This window comes from Eschrichtius robustus, chromosome 13 (assembly GCF_028021215.1).
Source record: "Eschrichtius robustus isolate mEscRob2 chromosome 13, mEscRob2.pri, whole genome shotgun sequence".
In the NCBI taxonomy this organism is placed as follows: domain Eukaryota; kingdom Metazoa; phylum Chordata; class Mammalia; order Artiodactyla; family Eschrichtiidae; genus Eschrichtius; species Eschrichtius robustus.
The window spans coordinates 44,524,208-44,544,616 of NC_090836.1; the positions used below are offsets into that span (position 1 = coordinate 44,524,208).

General features: G+C 50.7%; 1 protein-coding gene across 1 annotated transcript; it reads right to left on the reverse strand.

The window, feature by feature from the left end:
- Positions 1-229: 229 nt before the first annotated feature.
- LOC137775091 (keratin, type II cytoskeletal 79-like) lies at positions 230-19,632 on the reverse strand. Its single transcript, XM_068560746.1, is given in 10 exon segments — positions 230-449; positions 558-592; positions 846-1,066; positions 1,494-1,619; positions 1,886-2,050; positions 15,089-15,184; positions 15,308-15,368; positions 16,434-16,558; positions 16,560-16,658; positions 19,156-19,632. Coding segments are annotated over 10 exon segments (1,587 nt in total). The 3' UTR covers positions 230-267.
- Positions 19,633-20,409: the final 777 nt, after the last annotated feature.

Consider the following 20,409-nt stretch of genomic DNA (forward strand, 5'->3'; position numbering starts at 1 on the left):
ATTCTGGAGATGAAGTGCCTGGCTGGATTCTCCTCTGTCCATGAGAGGTGAAGAGTCAGCTGACACCTCTCCCATTCCAGCTGGGTCAGCAAGCCCAAATTAGGAAGAAGCTACCAAACTCCAAGAGGGCAGAGTCCACGCCCTGGCACTGAGGTGACACTGGTAAGACGAGCCCCAGGAAGGGAGGGTGGAGGTGGGGGTGAAGGAAGCAGAGACACCAGGGCTGGGCCAGGCTGGCCTCAAGCGGCTGCAGGGACCTCACCTCATCTATCGGTGGGATCTCTTGGTCAGGGTGGTGGTAGAGGTGATCTTGCTGCTGGAACTGCCGCCGACACCAACACTACCGCCAAACCCAAAACCACTTCCGGAGCCAGAACCCAGGCCAAATCCAGAGCAGCTTCCTAACCCTCCACCAACGCCTCCTGCGCTGGCAGCACCACCAACTACAGCTGCGGGAGAAAGACAAGGACAAGGTCGTTCCAACCGTGCTGGAAACCAGGAATCTCACCCCAAACCGGGGTGAAAAAACGGCCACAGCGGGGGCAGACGGTACTTACAGATGCTCACGGCACTCTGGCATTCTCCAGACATTCTGTGGGCGACAAAAAGAGCAGTGAGCGTCAGCAAGCCCGGAGCCACACTTCGTTCAACAAGCAGGTGTCAAGCACCCTCCCATCCTTCAGTAGCCAGATCTGAGGCCTGAATGTGAACCTGTTATATAACACTGGCCTGATTCATAACACACCAGCACAGAAGAAAGTGGTCCAGCAGAGGTGTCCCAGACTGGCCATGGCTCTGGACCCTCTCCCTTCCTCCTGTTCCCACCCTGCCTTCGCCCCCCTCACCGGCACTCCTCGCCCTCCAGCAGCTTGCGGTAGGTGGCGATCTCCACGTCCAAGGCCAGCTTCACGCTCATGAGCTCCTGGTACTCGTGCAGCATCCGGGCCAGCTCCTCCTTGGCCTTCTGCAGGGCGACCTCCAGCTCTGTGCGCTTGCTGTAGGCATCTTTCAGGGCCACCTCGCCACGCTGCTCTGCATCAGCCACGGATGTCTGCAGAGTCTGGTACTGCAGACAAGGGCACGGGACAGGCAATCACCAGGGTCCTGCTGTCAAGACCTCTAAATCTGTCCCCTCTCCTGTAGCAGCTTTGCTTGGGTTAGGATGTCAAGATTCTGTCTGTCCTTCTCCCCACCTTCCCTGACTCTTATGCATTTTATTCACTCCAGCTAGGGTCCACCAATGCCCCCACCAGAATGATTAGATAAAATGAGCAAAACCAATGAAAAAGAGCCAAGAAAACTTATTTGCTGAGGTTATCATGTCATGTTAACTAGGATATTGCTGAAAAGATCTGGGTATGACTTATGCAAAGAGCTACAAATCCCCCGCAGACTAGCTCAAGATCTTCTGGTCTGATGCCTTATCTGCTTGTCTACTGTGGAGACATCAGGCCCCTGGCCCTGTACCAAGGCCGGGTAGAGGTAACACATACTTGCTTCTTGACATTCTCGATCTCAGCCCGCAGCCTCTGGATCGTCCTGTTAAGCTCTGAAATCTCATTCTTGGTGTTCCTCAGGCTGTCACCATGTTGTTCGACTGAGGATTGGAGCTGCTGGACCTAAGACCCAGGAGACACAGGGAAACAGGGGTCAGGGGTGTTTGGGTAGAGTCTATTCTCAAGTGGACTCAGCAAGAATAGCCACAGGTGGCAGGGATAATACAAAATGTCATGCTATCTCCAGGCAGACCAGGATCAGTGCCACCCAGAAGAATCAGTTTACCCCTGACTTCTCTTGGGCTCGAGCTGATGATCGTCTGCTCACAGACATCAAAAGCAGAGCCCCAGAAGCCATTCTCGGCTCCTGAGAGACCCCCGACACCCACCTTGGTCTGGTAGAGCGCCTCGGCCTCGGCCTTGCTCCTCTGGGCGATCTCCTCGTACTGGGTGCGGACCTCGGCGATGATGCCGTCCAGGTTCAGGTCGCGGGTGTTGTCCATGGACAGGATGACAGACGTGTCGCTGACGTGGGTCTGCATCTGAGCCAGTTCCTGCGGGGAAAATGTCTCACATCAGCCCGCCTGGAGAGCCTTCCCTAATCTCTGACACCAGAGACCTGCCATCACCGTGGAAATGGCCATGCCACAGGCTCAGATGGAAGCCAACTTGGCATTCCCAAAGTGTACAGAGAAGGAGGAGGGGTAGATTTCTATGTAGAAATCAAGTGGTTGGTGATATCTCAAGACAGAAAAGCAATGCTTGTAGTCTTTACTGCTCCCTAAGCAACTCCAGGTCAGGGGGACCTGAGTATGTTGCATGGAAGGGAAGGGAATGGATCTATTTCACTAGAGAAATGCTGGACGGCAATAAATTCTATCCCATGCAATCTTTAGACCTAATCTTCTAAGACAACCTCTGGTTTTGAGACCTCTCAGTTGAATCTCTCACTTCAACCCTTTCTATCCATGACCTTGCTGAGAGCCCAGGGCCCTGAAGTAAGGGAGCTGGAGTCCTTTCAACGAACAGTCAATTCCGACCAGCAACCTCACAGATGGAGGAGTCTCTTCCCTGAATGGGATCGTGGGAGGGCGGCGAAATGGAGTCCTCACCGCAGCATAGAGGGCCCTCAGGAAGTTGATCTCATCATTACGGGCATCCACCTTGGCCTCTAACTCCGTCTTGCTCATGTAAGTGGCGTCCACGTCCTGCAGAGGAGGGGGAAGGATAAGAGACAAGGTACAGGCATTCCAATAGGGGGCAGGGAGTGCTACGTGGCACACAAGGTAGCACCAGGTGAGGTGGCGGGGGACTATTCATTTGGCCTATTCTGCCCCTAAAGCCACCTGCAGACATGGAAGTTAATTATCCAAATGGGCTTTTTTTCACAGCCTTAATTCCTAGTTCAGTGAGATCTGGATAGTACCAAGTGGGGTGGAGATGAGAGAGATGGACGGAACCCATGATTCAAGCCAAAGGCCACTCCTGAGGGAAGTGGAAGCACATCCCTACCCTCCTTCAACCCTTACCTTCTTTAAGACCACAAAGTCATTTTCAGCAGCTGTGCGTTTGTTGATCTCATCTTCATACCTGGGGATGGGAAGATGCAAAAAAAAAAAAAAAAAAGACAAAAGCCCCACAGTGAGCTAGTGTTTCTCACTCTCTCCTGCTGGTTTTCAAACATCTAACTATCTGGAAAAATACATCTAATTGGCTACATTTTCCCACGTTCATACAGATATTCATTCCACCTACATTTATTGAGTAATTACAGTGTATGAGGTACCAGTCTAGACTCTAGTTTACTCAGAGAAGTGAAAACCAAATTTTAAAAAGACTGTTTGCAAGAGATAAGATGTGAGGAGGAGAACCAGCAATGATCTGGTCGATTTTATTTCCATAGAAGGGCTGTCCTTTGGCCATTGGGTGGATTAAATTCTCAGGAGGGTTGCCAATACTCCAGTTCTTTTTCTTTGGTGTGAGAGTGAATTGAGAGAGGGAGCTGGTATTTTTCTCAGCTCCATCCCATAATGAGCATAATAAGAGCTACTCTGCATTCAATGTTCATTTTATGGCCGGCACTATGCTACCAGCTTTCTCTATCTCATTTAATTTCATTTAATTCTCACAACCTATAAAGTAGAACTATTATCGCCATTTTAAAGATGATGAAAACTAAGGTTCAGAGAGGTTAAGCAAGTCACCCAAGATCACACAGCTAGCAAGTGAAGGAATCAGTATGCCAAGCAGGTCCATCTATCTCTACAGCCTGTATTCTTCCAACCCTCCTGTATTACTTTCCATCTGTTTGGTTTTTTATCTTATTTGTATATGGTAAGCCCAGCTCTCTGAATACATCACTCATTTTCTGTTTGGGGCAACTTAGGGTTACTAGACCTCACCCCATTAAAAAAGTGACCATGTAGAAGCATGGGAACAGACTGGAGGTCCTCCCTGACCCTTTGGGGGTCTCTTCAGAGCCTGAGATTCTAAATGATGAAGAGAAGCCCGGGGGTCCTGGGGCATGGCTGGGCAGATTGTCGCATCCCCTCCCCACATACTTGGCCTTGAAGTCCTCCACGCTGTCCTGCATGATCTTCAGCTCACACTGCAGGCGTCCTTTGTTGTTGGTCAAGTTATCCAACTGCTTCCTCAGGGCACTGAGGTAGGCCTCAAAGAAGGGATCAAGGTTTTTGCTGGATGTGGTTGTCGTCTGCTGCTGAAGGAGGTTCCACTTGGTCTCTAGAACCTTGTTCTGCTGCTCTAAGAACCGCACCTGTATTTAACACAAGCACCAACCGACCGATGAGGACCTGAATCTCTGGCAGGAGGGCTGGCCAACACCATCCCAGTCAATCGATGCTAACCAGGGAGCCCAAGAGCCATCCGAGTAGGGCCACCACGTTGCAACTCCAGGCACTATCTGCTGGGGTCAACATGGCAGCCCCGCTCCATAGCAGCAAGTGGGCCATGTGTGTTGGGAAGAGCAGAGCAGAGCCCAAGCATCGGGGCCTGACTGTGCAGCAAGAACAACTTCCCAACCACAGGGATCCAGAGTTACTGAGAAGGGACGAGTTGCTGAGAATACTGAACTTCTATGAAATAATAAAATAAAACAAATTTAGGAGATACAACCACAGCCTAAGGGCTATTGCATTCAAAGTGATCCTGACCCAAGGCAAAGGAATGATAAATTCACTGAAGATGTTTTAAACAAGCTTTCTTATAAATGCACCTGGTGTGTCCCTGTGAACCTGTGCACAACTGAGTATAAATATTTAAGATCAAGCCCCAGACATATTCTGAGTCTCATAGACTCACTGCTGCAAGGGGACTTCCCTGAACTTTCCCTCTAGGAAGAGATCTAGCCAGATAAACCAAGGTTTGGCATGATATTTCCACTTTAGGTGCTTCAGAATTGAAAGAAAAGCAGGTAAGGGTGACTGATCACAGTTTGAACTTAAACTGACGAAGGGAGATTAGACAAGGAAGCACCCAACCCTTGGTCCTACTTTCCCATCTATAGGTCCTAGAGTCACAATAAAGCCCTTTTAAGCTGCTATGGGTTAATTCAAACTAGCAAGAAGAGCAAATATTCCCACTCGATCTGCTCCAAGATTGTTCATTCTTGCCCCATTCATCTAAGAGAACTAAGACTTCTCTGCACAGAGAACCAGGGCGCCCTGGGCCAAATGTGCTGCAACCATCTATTCAGTCATTCATCTTTGGATTACTGACTCTCTGGAACTAATCTCTTTGCTATCATCCATCATACAGAAGCACAGCATGCAGCAGAAAAGACTTGAACCTCCAGACCTTGCATGGAGAAGGGAAGTGGACTACAAAAAGAAAAGCAGAGAGCCATCCCCTATCCTCTTCAAACAGACCCAGAGATGAGCAATTTTGCCCAGAGTCAAGAGGATGAACACAATGACCTTCCAAGGTCCTACGAGGAACTCTAATCTGCCATTAGAGTCAGTCCCTTTCTCATTTGGGAAACCAGCCTGGTTTTCTTCTGCTCTGATAACAGAAGTGCCAGTCATTAAGCTATTATATTAACTATAATTAATTAACTATTAAATTATTAACCATATCATTTATGAAACCAAAACCTGAGAAGAAGCAGGGAAACAAGGAACCCACTTTATAGCTGGGGTGACTGGACCCAGAAAAGTTGAATGATTTGCCCAGTAACACATAACATGTGAGGAAATCCAAGTATTGAACTGCTTCGAGCAGCCTGTTTTCCCACCAGCCACAGGACAAAAGAGAAAGAGTAATGACTCATCTTAACTAGGTGGGAAACAGTGGCCCAGAGAAGTTCACAGTTTTCCCAAGTCCGCAGCAGGCTCAGGTCTGAGATGCCAGGACTCAGAAACCCTGGCTTCTACCACCTTATCTGACCAAGGGGCCAGCTCACCTTGTCAATGAAGGAGACGAACCTGTCGTTGAGGGTCTTGATCTGCTCCCGCTCCTCGGTCCGGACCTTCTGGATCTCAGGGTCAATCTCCATGTGGAGTGGCGTCAGCAGGCTCTGATTGATGGTGACCTCCTGAATCCCTCCAGGAGGGCAGACGGGGAAGCCAGCACCACCCCATCCACCAGAGGAGCCCCCGAATCCAGGGCCAAAGCCGCCAGCCCCAAAACCTCCAGCAGCCCCAAAACCTCCAGCAGCCCCAAAACCTCCAGCAGCCCCAAACCCAGTGCCTCGCCAGCACCCAGCTGTGCCGATGGAGATGCTCTTGTTTCCCCCGAGGTTGCAGAGGCTTCTGCTGCTGAAGCCCCCAGAGGAGAAGCAGCCTGTGCCCCCAGACATGGAGGTCGAGCTGAAAGCAGACTTCTTGCCTCCACCTACGATGGCTGAGCCACAGCTAAAGCCCCGGGGCCCGCCTCGGCCACACTGCTGTCTGATGAGCATGGCTGGAGAGAAAGGAACACACTCAGAGTTGTCAGGGAGAAGCGAGAAGGGCCAGGCCACTGACTGCCACAGCCGTAGCCTGGGTCTCTTATATGTGCTGGAGAGCAGGGCTTGGTTGCAGGGGCATAAAGGGAAAAATCTGAAACACCCCTGGGCTTGGCCTTTGGCACTGGCCCATCCTTCTGACACCTGCTGAGCATGTCACAAACACACCTACAGAAGTCATTCAGAGGGCACGATCTCCGCCGGGAGAAGCTGAACCGGTGACACAGGGCCTCCTGGGTCACAGGCCCCCCACCCACTGTACTCCCATCTCACCAGCCTCCAGGGGCCTCCCTGCTCCAGACAAGACAACCCATCGCTCTGTCGCTCACTCCACAGAATGTGGAAACTGTGGGTCTGACTTCAAATGCACGCTCTGCAAACCTGCCGCACGTCATTCTCTGGGGCTCAGTTGCTTCACCCATAAATTGGAAATGCTACAAATATTTGCCTTCACCTTCTGTCAAGATCCTGAGATTAAGAAGAATGAGTGCTTTGTAAACTGTCAGAGGCTGCACGGCTATTTGTCACTATCATTACTCTTCTTCCATGTGCACTTGGCCCCATGCAGTCATACAAAAGGGGAAATCCATATTCCAGCCTTCTAGCCTTCCAAACCTAGGTCAAGACTCACCTCGACTTGACACACAGTTATTGAGAACCTACTATGTGCCAGGCGTGGAGCTGGGGACAGAAGAAAGGTGACTCTGCCTTGGGCCCTCAAGACTCACATTCCTTCTCGGGGCTTCCAGTCTGGGTTGGCAGGATTCTAGGTCAGCGTTCTCCAGGCTGGGTGCTTATTGTGTGCGCCATGCTACTCAGTTTACTGCCCAGTTGTTTGCTTGGCTCCACCGGAACAGGCCATGTTCTGTTTTCCCATAATGGTCCCGGCATTCAGGGCAGGAGCTTGGAACTTCTTGTTCCAAGGTGCTGGGGACCCCTTTGGCAGAATGGTGAAACCTATGAGCCTCTTCCCAGAGCAATGTTTTCAAATACAAAACCCTAGTTTTAAGCTCGAACTTAAATTCTTCCCCACTGAGTGCAACAGATCTGTGTTCAAATCCCGCCTGTTGCCACTAACTGGCTGTGCAGTCTTGGGCAGGTCACCTAACCTCTCTGAACCCATTCAACCCATCCTCTCATCTATCATATGGGACGCCTGCCTCATAGATCGTGAGATGATGTATCTACAGTGCGTGGTACGTAGTAGGTCAGTAGGCATTCATTCTTATCCCGCCCGGGCTTTGCCATTGCCACTTCTGAGGAGAAATTAGATGAATCCTCATCCCTCTTTTCAATCCCTAATGAGACTGCTATTCCAAATCTGGGGAACAGCAGTGATGAGGGCCTACATAGTTCCCACAGGCCTGAGCTGACCCTGACCGAATGAAAGCTGGCTACCACAAAAATGAGCAGCCCATCCCGTGCAAAGAGAGAGACCAGGGCGGGCCCATGGGGTGAGAAGAGGGTGGTCAGTGGATGCAGGTCTTGGGGACAGGGTTGTGGGGGAGGCTGGACTGGCTGGGAGCTCTCTCCTCTGGCCAGCTCCTCTCTCCCCACCTCCACCCTCATTGCCTCTCCCTGCCCTCTTCTTCCCTCTACCTCTGAGCTGCACCCCACCCTCTGTCCCCATCTACTTCAGCCTTTGCTGGGCTCTCCCTGCCCCTGCCTAGGTGACCTCTAAGTAAATGGAGAGTGGGTGGAAGTGCTGTGGCAGGGAGGACAGGAGACCCCCTGAGCCCCATCAAAGGTCCATGGGAGAGAGCCAAAGGGATGGTCCGTCCACCTGTAGTAAGTGAGCATTCTAGAGCCAGGACTACCTCCTACGAGGGACAAGGTTGAATATCCTCTCATCCTTTCAATGAGTATTTATTGAGTGCCAACTTCGTGCCAGGCACTGTACTGAACGCTCTGTATACATGTGATCATGTAATCTTCCTAAAAGCTCTCTGCAGTCAGTATCACAGCCGTGCTTACAATTGATGACTTGGAAGCCCCGGGGAGGTGAAGTAGCCGCCCAGGGTCACACAGTAGCATGTGATGGAGCCAGGACCCGAACCCACATCAGTCTGCTCCCAAAGGCTCTGCCCTCCCTGGCGTCTCACCCGTACCATCCTGCCTGGTGTGAAGCTAGTTTGTCTAATTTGTGCAGCGGCCAATCCAGAACTGGGCACCTGAACAAACCTGATTGAACCAACCGTTCAGGTCAAGGAGGCTTTGAGGGCACTGGCATCCCAGGGTCCACCGATTTCCACCCTGGTGTGCACGGCTGAGGCTGCAGCTGTAGCAACAGGGGACACCTGGAGCCACCCTTTGGAGGAGCTGAGATCTGATTGCTTTCCTGCCCTGAGAGGAGGTGGGAGGTGGCCAGGACCACAGCCTGAGTGGGAGCCCAGAGCTCAGACCCCTGGATGCCTCAGCTGGGTCTCTGCACCTGCCACTCACGGCTCTATCCTCCCAGCTGCCCCTGGGGGTTGATAAGGACTTTCATGGGCTAGGAGGAGGGTTTGCATCTGCAGGGTGCAGCCTCAAGGCATCTCGTGATGTGTCCATTGTGTCTTGTAGTCTGTAGCTGTGACACCCCAATACTAGGAGGAAATGCTGTGTCCTTAAGTTGTGTCCAGTGCCTAAAACAGAAAGCCAGCGGGGGTGGAAGGGACTTTAAGGGAAATAATCTATAATATACAATCAATCTTATTTTGTGCCTGTGGGGCACCCAAACCAAGGATCCCCAATTGAGGTACTTCTCATCAAGCTAACTCTAAGTTGAGGCAGACACCATCCCTGAGACAAAAATTTAGATGAAGGAAAGCCTGCCTTGCTTTCCACGTAGCAGGAACTCTCATATAGAGCTGCCATCACGTGCTGGACACTGGGTGCTTTTCGTGTAGGGGTTCCTTTCCTCACAACAACCCTGCAAAAAAGAGGAGTTGCTATGCTCAGTTTAGAGCTACAGCCGCTGAGGCTCCGAGAGGTTATGTAACTTGCCTGAGATCACATAGCTAGGAGGTGGTGGAGGTAGGAGGCCAGTCCTGTCTGTCTAACTTCAAAGCTTGTGACCTTAACCTCTGCACCGCAATGCTGTAAATCAGAATCTGCAGGAAAAACAATTATACAACAACTTAGACAGACTTGTAGCTTATGGTCCATCAGAGGAGCCACGGGGTCTCGGCCAGCACGCTGCATGTTCTGTCCTTGCTTTTGCCACAGGGCTGGTTGTTTGGATCATGTGGCCCTGTCCTTACAAGTATCCAATAATATAGGACACTGTCCTGAGGGGGCCAATTCTGTGTCCTCCAACTAACTAAGTCCAAATTAACTAAATGACAAATCCTATAATAAACCCAAACCAAACAGGAAGAAAGCTCTGGACTAGAGCCATATTCTGTGGCTCTATTGTGAAGTCAGAATTGCCAGAAGTTCACAAAATCCTCAAACGGCAGCCTGAGTAACTGAAGGCAGGCATGCCTTCAGTGTGCAAGAGAGCGTTGATCCTCGAGGGAGAGAGGCAAAGAAGAGTTTCCATCCCTGAGAAAGGGAAGATTTCCTCCTGCAGCTCGTGGGCCAGCTCCTGGGTGACTCCCCCTGGCAGTGACGGCTAAAAGCAGGTTCCCACCCCCCCATCCACAGTTCCACTCTTAACCTCTGTGACCCTTCCTCAACTGGCAGCCGTTCCCCGTCTTGCCAAAGAGGGATGAGCACCTGACAGGGGTGTGGAGCGGAACGGAGGGTGTGTGTGCCTAGGGTTTTCTGGGTGAGGGAGGCAAGCCCTTGCATTCATTCAGTCCTGGGATTACAGGGATCCCAAGTCTTTTAGCCCAACACCTGGTGCGTGGTGTGGGAAAGCACCTCCGCCTGTCCTGACCAGGTTTGTGCCCTCACCCCGCTCAGTCACCCAGCCTCAGCCGCCCCAGAGTCACTCCGTGGGGAGCCAGAGCCAACTTGGGGATCAGAGACTCTGCAGAAGAAGACCAGTCAGCATTTCGGCGAGGGGACAGTGAGGGCAGAGAGAGGGTGGGGAGCCCTTAGAATCGGGAAGGGGGGGTCTGTACACAAGGTCCCCCATTTCCCAGGGGTAGAGAGCATTCTTGGTCTCCCCCCGCTCCCCGGGCATGTGTCAGCAGGGGTTACCCAACATGTTTTGACAGCAAAACCATTCTTGTCATCAAAAACATATGCACAGCCCCATTTGATAACCAAGTAAAAGGAGAGATGCTCTGATTGGTGCAGAGGAGGGAACCGTGAACCTTCTTCCATGCTGGCCTCTCCCTGGACCCCCTGAGAGCAGCCCCTGGGGTCCTGAGGCTCCAGGAATTCAGCATGGAAAGCCCGTGTCCAGGCCATGCCCAGCTTTACACAAGTATTTCTAAGTAACATACACATCATTAGCGGATCTTCCTGGTCCATAGTATAATCTTTGAGTTTTGTTACTTGATAAAACTGTCTCTATTTTTTAAGCTGTAAATATAATTTCAATAAAATTATTTCTCTGTTAAGATATGTATAACTGAATCTCTTTGCTGTACACGTGAAACTAACACAGCATTGTAAATTAACTAGACTTCAATTTTTTTAAAAAATCTGATTACCACCTGAAAAAATTTGTTTCTTTGTTCTACTTTGTCATTAGCAAGTTCTTCCCCTCTCTCAGCTCGTTTTCTCACCTATAGAATGAAACGTTTGGGGAATTCCCTGGCAGTCCAATGGTTAGGACTCCGTGCTTTCACTGCCCGGGGCCCGGGTTCAATCACTGGTCAGGGAACTAAGATCCCACAAGCTGCGTGGTGTGACCAAAAAAAAGAGAGAGAGAGAGAAAGAAACGTTTGGACTAGATTGCCTCAGATATCTCTCCAGCTCCAGTACCCCTGCTTCTCAATTTTTTTTTCTATAAAACAGCATAACCCAGTTGTTGGGCTCTGGAACCAAGCTTCTTGGATTGCATACCCGACTCAGCTACTTACTAATTGTGTGACCTTAGCCAAGTTACTTAATCACTCTGTGCCTCCATGTCCTCATCTGCAAGATGGGGATGAAAATAGTACTTCTCTCATAGGCTGCTGTGAAGAGTGAATCAAGTAGAGGGTTGACAGGAGAAGAGCAGGTAGGGAGCACCCACTCATGGGAAAAGGAGCCAGAGGGGCGAAGTGATGGCACTGGAGCTGGATCCCGGAGGGAGCCCCCAGAACAGAGGGAAGCCACGAGGTAACTTTCCTGCCCTGTACAACACACCAGGGATTGGTGGTTGGCCTTCTGGATTTCCTTGAGAACTGGCTTGACCAAAACCAGACCGTGAAATCGATTACCAAGTGCAGTGTTAGCCATCACGCCTGGTATGCAAGAAAGGGAATGACTGCTCCGACCTTCACTCTTCCCCCTACAAGAAGGTGCCCATAGACGTGAGGAACTCTGACCGGAAGTGACCCTGGCATGGTTCCAGCTCGCCTTCCCTGTTCACCTCCTCATCCATTTCTCCCACACACTTGATGCCGGGTCACCTGCTGCTCCCCAAACACACCGTGCTCTTTGGTTCTTCCGCGTCATGGCACAGGCTGGGGCCCTGGCTGGCAGACCCTCCTTGCTCCTCCTGCAGAAGTCCCGCCCTTCCTTCAAAATCCAACACGAATGCTGTCTCCTCTGAAATGCCCCCAGACCTCCCAGGGAGGGTCAGCCACAGCCTGCCCCATGCACCTTGTCCCTGTCCCAACATGGCTCTCATCACATGGTAACCCACAGAGGCAGACTGTCCTTCTGTGGTCGTGTGGAAGGTATTCAGCAACGTGTGTCAAATGGGCAGGGAACAGCAAAGGAAAGGAAAGCTTTCTGAGACAGTAGGAAAGCCAGTTCCTACCCATTCAGAGAAGAGGAGCTAGGCACCCTTGACCTGTCCTAAAAGAGAGACCACCCTAAGAGAGGAGAATAAGGAAGCCCCGGATGGTGAATGCCCATCAGTGATCCTACTAAAGAAGAAACTGGGGAGGCACCTAAGAAATCAGCATCATGGCACAGAACACTCCCCAACGAGCTCATCCCGACAGGCATGTAGAGATGTTTGAAGGGGAACAACACAGCCAAGGCTGAACTCGGAAAAACGCTAAGGCCAGTGGCCAGGGGTCATTAGATAAGCTCTAGGTGAGAAGAACAGGGAGGCAGCATTGGGCTAACCCTACAGAAGACCCAGGCAAAGCCAGCAACTCAACTGCTATGTCATTTGCTCTTTCCCATCAAGAAAACAGTCATCAAACTGGAAAGGACAGGATGCTTGAGAAGAAATGGAAGCCAAGACAGACACTGAGGGTATGAGAGGCCTTGGCCTTGTTGGGAATCTCAGGGGTCCAGGCCAGAGGAGCAAATCCTAGGACCCCATGGCCATGGCCAAGGGAATAAACACCCCTGGAGATCCATGAGAAATATAGACAGTAGAAGAGTTTCCAGAACCTGAAACAGGAAAAGGTCCTCATTTTCAAAGGGGAGAGATTCAGACTTCTCCAAGTTAAATTTGATATCAATCTCCTATGAACCTCCAGAATGAATTCTAAAATGTGTGTGAGAGGCATGGAGCCAGCAAGACTTCCCTAAGGAAAAGTCAAACCAAATAGATTTTCTTCCATGGCTGTGTTACCAAAGGATGCCACGGATGCTGTTTGACCAAGACTTTTTTTGGAAGACGGCTTTTTTTCCCTCTCTTTGGAAATGCTTTTTTTCTGACATTCTTAAAAGTAAGACAGAAAAATGTGGGCCAGATGATGATGTGGTTAACTGGATTTTAAAATAACTGAGCCACTTGAAACACAAATTATTTATTAGTGGAGTGATGAGATCAGCCTGGTGGGAAGGCACCAATGAAGATCTAGTTCTTGGATGAGGACTCTTTTCTTGTCTCTGTCTGCCTTAATGTGTTTTATCAATGATTTACACTGAAATGTTGTAAAATAACTAAACTGAAAGTTTATCAGGTCTGCAGATAACCCGAAGCTGGGGCGTCAGTAATATATCCACTTATCCACTTGGACACCTCCAATATATGGATAGGAGAATCAAGTTTCAAAGCACCCACAGTGACCTAAAATGATGGGATGAAACCACAATGACATTTCACAGGAAAAAGGGGAGTCATTAACTCTTGCGTTCAGTTTCAAAAATTCAGCTGCCCAAATACAGAAAGTTGGAGGACAGGGGATGCATGTCTCACTTGAAGGCATTCACGTAAAAAAAACCCAGGGAGCTTTTAAGGGGCAAACATTGTGAAATGGCTTCTAAAAATAACACATAAACTAGTACAATATTAGGCTGCATGAAGAGAAGTCTGTATCTGTAACCTTCCTCCCCACCTCTCTGTTTTCTGGATTCTGGACTAAGGATGCTATTTCCCCAACTTTCTCACATGCCACAAATGTCAGTTCACTAATCATCCCGACCACTAAATTGTTGTCATATGACAGACATGTGTCACATGGAAGACAATTGGATACGTGCAGCCCAGAGGGCAGAATCAGGGCCAAACAAGAGCAGAAGTCATGGGAAGAAGATTCAAGTCAGCTTTCCAATATGGTTGTTCAACAATGGAAATGCCTGCCCTAAAAAAGAGTGAGCTCCCTGCCTCTAGAAGTATTCAGGTAGAGGTTACATGCTCCCCGTCAGGGATATTAGAGAAGGGGCTCTTATTCTGAGCATAAGGTTGGCCTTGGGCTCCCTACTGAATCTAAGAGTCTATCATCAACTCATGTCAAGTTCAACCCTCTTACCTTAGTCTTCAAAGCCCCCTTGTTTCCTGGGACCCCTCCTAGATTCTGTGATCTACCTGCTACCCACACCTCACCTCCTGCTCTAACATGGAATTTCAGTCCCCACTCTCTGCCCATCTCTGCTCCTATATCCCTTGCTCCATTACAAACTGGGCAAGAAGAGGAACAGTATAACAGTCCAAGGACCAGGTTTTAATTTCAGAACTGCCTCTAACTAGTTGTGTGACCAAGGGCAAGTTACTCAGAGCCTCAGTGTCCCTGACTGTAAAAGGGAGACAATAATAGAATCTATATTATGGAGTTGTTGCGAGGATTATGTAAAAAGCTTAGCTCAGTTCCTGGCCCATCATAAGCACATAAAAATGGAAGCGAGTATTGATTAAAGGTCCAGGTGCTATATTCTATCAATTAAGTTGCACTAGTGAATTCTTTTTTTTTTTTTTTTAAATGAGTTTGGTCTTTTATTTATTTTTTTTAATTAATTAATTTATTTATTTATTTTTGGCTGCATTGGGTCTTCGTTGTTGCGCACAGGCTTTCTCTAGTTGCGGCGAGCGGGGGCTACTCTTCGTTGCGGTGCGCAGGCTTCTCGCTGCGGTGGCTTCTCTTGTTGCGGAGCACGGGCTCTAGGCACAGGGGTTTCAGCAGTTGTAGCTCACAGGCTCTAGAGCGCAGGCTCAGTAGTTGTGGCGTACGGGCTTAGTTGCTCTGCGGCATGTGGGATCTTCCCGGACCAGGGCTCGAACCCGTGTCCCCTGCATTGGCAGGCGGATTCTTAACCACTGCACCACCAGGGAAGCCCCTGCACTAGTGAATTCTGATCAGCCTTCCAGGGGGAATCCCCAAAGCTGTATGTGAATGCAAGTATCCCTGTCCATTGGCTATCTTACTCCTTCATAAAGATGCCTCAAGAACTCCATCTCCTCTATCAGGATGTCTATCATGCTGTGCAGATCCATTTGGCCCATGTATGCAGCATCCACATCCTGGGGGCAAGAGAGAGAGCAGGGCGGTTGGCTCAGCCCCCAGGGCTCTCGCCACTCTCCGAGTCAGCCCAGCACCCTGGCAGCCGAAGACCACCTGCCCCCACTCCCTGCCACCTTGCTCACCTTCTTGAGCACCACAGACTCGTTCTCTGCGGCAGCGCGCTTGTTGTTTTCATTCTCATACCTGTTACACAGGGAAGACTCAGCCCAGGCTCCGCCCAGTTCTGCCTTTTAAGACATTGAACCCAGTTGGCTTTAAGGAAGCCCTGATGGGTCCCACCATGGCCAAGAACACCTTTGGGGAGCAGTTCGGTAATGCAGCCAACCAATGAAGAAACAAGGATACAGTCTTTAAACATTCCTCCCACCTCCTTTGAGGAAATGAGCACAGTATTTGCGCAATAATATGGCAATTGAGAGCAGCCATCTCTTTGGATCAGAGCGCTTGGGAGGCTTTATGGGAACAGGTTGAAGATGTGTCAACAATGATTAACCTTTGCATTCACTTTCTACAACAGGATGTCATTGAAAACACCAACTTCTCTCCAACTGCTTTTGCAGGGACTTTAAGGTTTAGAAATTGCCAGTGTCAAGCAATGGGAAAAGTTATGAAAGTTTATACCTTAAACTCATAAATATACAGATCAACCAATCATAATATGTGAACCTTATTTGCATCTTGATTCAAACAAACTGTATTTTTAAAATTTATGACATTTATGGAACAATTGGAAATTCAATTGTTGATTGGATCGTTGGTGATACTGAGGATTATTGTTTTAAAAGATTTAGGTGCTCTCAGGGCATTGTGTTTGTGTGTTATTAAGTCACGTTATGCAGATGAACTATATGAATATATCCAGTAAAAATAGTTGTGAATGAAATGACATGATGGCTGAGATTTACTTCAAGACAATAAGGGAAGAGGAAAAGCGAGTGACTAGGGGTGTAGACAAAATAAAATTGGCTATGAGTAGACAATTATTAAAGCTGGGTAATGAGAACATAAATGTTCATTACACTTTTCTCCCTACCTTATAATTTTTTTTATATTACAATATTACACAGTGTGACAATCCTCCAGGAGGCAATGGGTCCAGGACCTGAGCCCCCGAGGGAAGCAGCTCTGTCCGGACACTCCCCCAGCTGGGTCCCTGGACCCAAGAATAGAGTGGTCCTCTCTGGGGAGATGTCCCATGCTGGCCCCTCCCCATCCCCACATGGCCCCAGCCTGTCCAGCCCTCCTCACTTGCTCCTGAAGTCCTCAGCGAGATCCTGCACGTTGTTCAGCTCTGAGTCCAGCCTCCCCTGCTTGCTCTGGAAGTTGTTCAGCTTCCCCCATAGGTTGTTGATGAAGTACTCAAAGAGGGGCTCCATCCAGATTGTTCCAGGTGATGCCCGATTTCTGGCCCTGCTCCTGTAGCAGCGCCCACTTGTTCTCCAGCACCTTGTTCTGCAGCTCGAGGAACCGCACCTGAGCCAGAGCAAGAAGGGTGGCTGGCGCCATCCCCAGGCCCAGGAGGGACCAAGGACCCGGCCCATCATCACCATCTGTCTTGACCAGGACACCACAGGGCAGTGCAGGGCCTATGTCTTGCGTGGGAAGGAGTTCCTGAGGGAACAATCTTTGCTGGAAAAGACAGTCCAATCCAATGACAAGGACTCTAAAGAGTTAATAAACATAAAAGCCCAGCTCCGGGACTTCCCTGGTGGCGCAGTGGTTAAGAATCCGCCTGCCAATGCAGGGGACATGGGTTCGAGCCCTGGTCTGAGAAGATCCCACACGCCGCGGAGCAACTAACCCCGTGAGCCACAACTACTGAGCCTGTGCTCTAGAGCCCACAAGCCACAACTACTGAGCCCGCATGCCACAACTCCTGAAGCCCGCACACCTAGAGCCCGTGCTCTGCAACAAGAGAAGCCACCGCAATGAGAAGTCCCCGCTCACAGCAACTAGAAAAAGTCCACACGCAGCAACAAAGACCCACGTGGCCAAAATAAATAAATTAATTAAAAAAAAAAAAAAAAAAGCCCAGCTAAGTCAGTCATTCGACTCAGGAGTCAAGTCACTTCTTCCTGGGTCTCCCTTTCTCACTTGTCCTGGGTAAATCAAACTAGATCAATGTTTCTGAACCCTAATTCTGCATCAAAATCAAATTTTTTAATGCAGATGCATATATAATATACGTGTATATATAGGTACATATGGATATATACAAATATACATACAGAGAGAGAGAGAAAGAAAGCAAATGTGACAAAATGCTAAAAATTGGTGAATCTGGGTGAAAGGAAATATAGGAATATGTTGTACCATTATTGCAACTTTTCTGAAAATTTGACATTTTTTTAATTCTTAAAATATGGATGCCCAGCCCTATTTCTACAGATTCAGAAGGGTGCTCATGGTGTGAACTTAATGGCCCCCAGGGGGGTTCTCTGCCCAGCCAGGGTTCCAGGATACCAGACACGGACAACCTGTCAGGCCCCAGCTCCCAGACCATGGTTCTGAGAGTCTGAGAAGGTTTTGCTTGTTTGACCTCTGGGACAGTCCCACAAAAGAAACAAAAGTCACTAGGGGAGAAGGTGAGGAGGTGGGCGGAACAGCTTGCCTCACCCTTTGCCATCAGGTCTCTCCAGATCCCACCTCCACAGCACCCTAGGCCCACAGTCACATGGCCCCAGGGCACTACGCAGCAGTGACAAAAAGACCTCTTTATGCCACGAACTTGAGTCCCAGGCCTACCTCTGCCTCCAGGTACCTGTACGATCCTGGGCAAATCACTCAATCTCTCCAGACCTCAATTTTCTCTTCTTAAAAATGGACACACGGGACCTCCCTGGTGGTCCAGTGGTAAAGAATTCACCTTCCAATGCAGGGGACGCAGGTTCGATCCCTGGTCAGGGAACTAAGATCCCACATGCCGCAGGGCAACTAAGGCCGCGCGCCACAACTAGAGAGAGGAAAAAAAACCCGCACGCCACAACTAGAGAGAAGCCTGCATGCTGCAACCAAGACCCGACGCAGCCAAAAATAAGTAAATAAATAAATAAATAATCCTTCAAAAAAAAAAAGGAACACGCTATCACCTAGACTGATTTCTCATGAGACACTGTGGGTATCATATGAGAAAGGGGACATGAATATCCTTTGGGAACCCACAAATCACTGAACCAAGGTATGGTCAGCCACCAGGATTTTCCTCATCGTGGTCCCACTGCCTGTGGGGGCTCGGGGTAGAGGTAGACAATGCAGCAAAGTGGACCTGGAAATGCCAGAGATGACTACAAGAGCTTCCCTAGTTGGCCTGAGGGCCAGAGGAGGAGTCAGGACACTCCCGATCTGGGGCAGATCAAAGTGCATATCCCCGGGTCACGGTGACCTGGTGACCACCATGCTCATCATCCACCCCAAAATGAGCTCCTTGGTTGGAACAGCGAGGAAGAATTGGAGAAGGGAAAAGGAGACTTCCCCTAGGACCCCCCCCACCATTGTGTCCTGATCACATCTTTGTCCTTAGACCTCCTCCAAAAGTAAGAGAACAGGCAACCGATGGGGTTCCTTGGAGACTTGACACTTGAGCCAGTTTTCCCAGCTATAAAACAACAAGAGGCAGCAAGGGCCACCCCACTAAGAAGAGCAATGAGGACAATCTGCTGTTTAATTGGGCGGCAAGGCTGCTGGGTAACCCCATTAATGACGACTATAAGAGAGGCTGCAACACAGTCAAGCTAGGCTGGGCCAACAGGCCTCGTGAGTGGACTCAAGATTCACCATCAACTACAATAAAGACGGTCCAGCCATTCGGGTCCAGGCGTCCCACGCTCAGGCCAGAAGGGCTCCAAAGGTCATTCCATCCACTCCGGCCCCAGTGCACGTGGGCTGCACCAGCCTCCGCCCAGCCCATCCTCTCTTAGGGGCCTGGCTTGCACTCCATGGCCCCTCCCTGCCTCCTTCCACCTTGGCCCACCTTGTCGATGAAGGAGGCAAACTTGTTGTTCAGGGTCTCGATCTGCTCCAGCCCCTGAGTGCGCACCCGCTGGATCTCCGGGTCGATCTCCACGTTGAGGCGGGTCAGCAGGCTCTGGTTGACAGTGACCTGCTGGATGCCTCCAGGAGGACGGGCGGGCCCGAACGTCTGCCTGCCAGCCCCCAGGCCCATATAGGCCCCACCACCAAGGCCGAAGCCTCCCAGGGCCTGTCCAGATGAGGTCCCTCCAGCCACGCTGACCGAGATGCTCTTGCTGGCCCCCAAGTTATAGAGGCTCCGGCTGCGAAAGCCGCCCGTGCTGGGGCCACAGCGGGCCCTCCCACCGCTGCCACCACTCCGGGACATGGTCACCCAGCTGATGCTGCTGGGGGCCCGGGAGCCGCCCCCTCCGCTGGCAGAGTTAGAGCTGAAGGCCCCTTTGGTGGAGTACGTCTGCTGAGACACGGAGGACCTCATGGCTGCAGCAGGGCTGGAGCGCAGGCCAGGAGAGCTGGGAAGGAGCACGGTGAGCTGCTGGGCCACTGATGGCTTTTTTATCTTTTCCCGGCTCCTGGGCTCCACAGACACTCCTGCCCCATCGCCCCTGGAAGAGAGGGAGGGGCCCTGTGGGTCAGGGGAGTCTCCTCTCCCATGGCGGGAGGGAGGGGCTGCCCCCAGTTATCGCCTGAGCTCCAGAGCTGGGGCTGAGCCGAGGCCGTCTGGGGCAGGATGCCACCTCCTTCTCCCCCCCTGGGGTGCTCCTGACTTGGAACAGGATGATATGGGCTCCCATGGCCACCACCACCACCCAGTGGCTGGCTGGTCTCCTCCCACCCAGCCTTAGTGGCCGCCGTCACTGGGGCTCTGTTCTGGGGTTGGCCCCAGGCCCCTGTGGTAAGCCAAGGCCCCAGGGCCCAGGCTGTGCGGTGGTGAGGGCGGAGGCATTGGGCAAGGGGCTGTGGAGAGGGTGCCCAGGCCTGTTCCAGTCCCACCCTCCCGGCCCACGGCCTCGGTGCCTCCTGGCAGGTCCGGGGTGTAGGGGCACAAGTGACAGCCTGGGGTGGCAGGGGGCAGGCAGCCTGATCTTTTGTCATACGCTGGCAGACTGTCTGCTCGGTGGAGATCCTGTGCTGGGCAAAGGGGATACAAAGACAGAAGAGGGTCCCTGGCCAGGCTCCCGGGAACTAAGATCCCTCATGCCACGCAGTGCGGCAGAAAAAAAAGAAAAAAGCAGACGTAAGTGTCCAAGAAAAG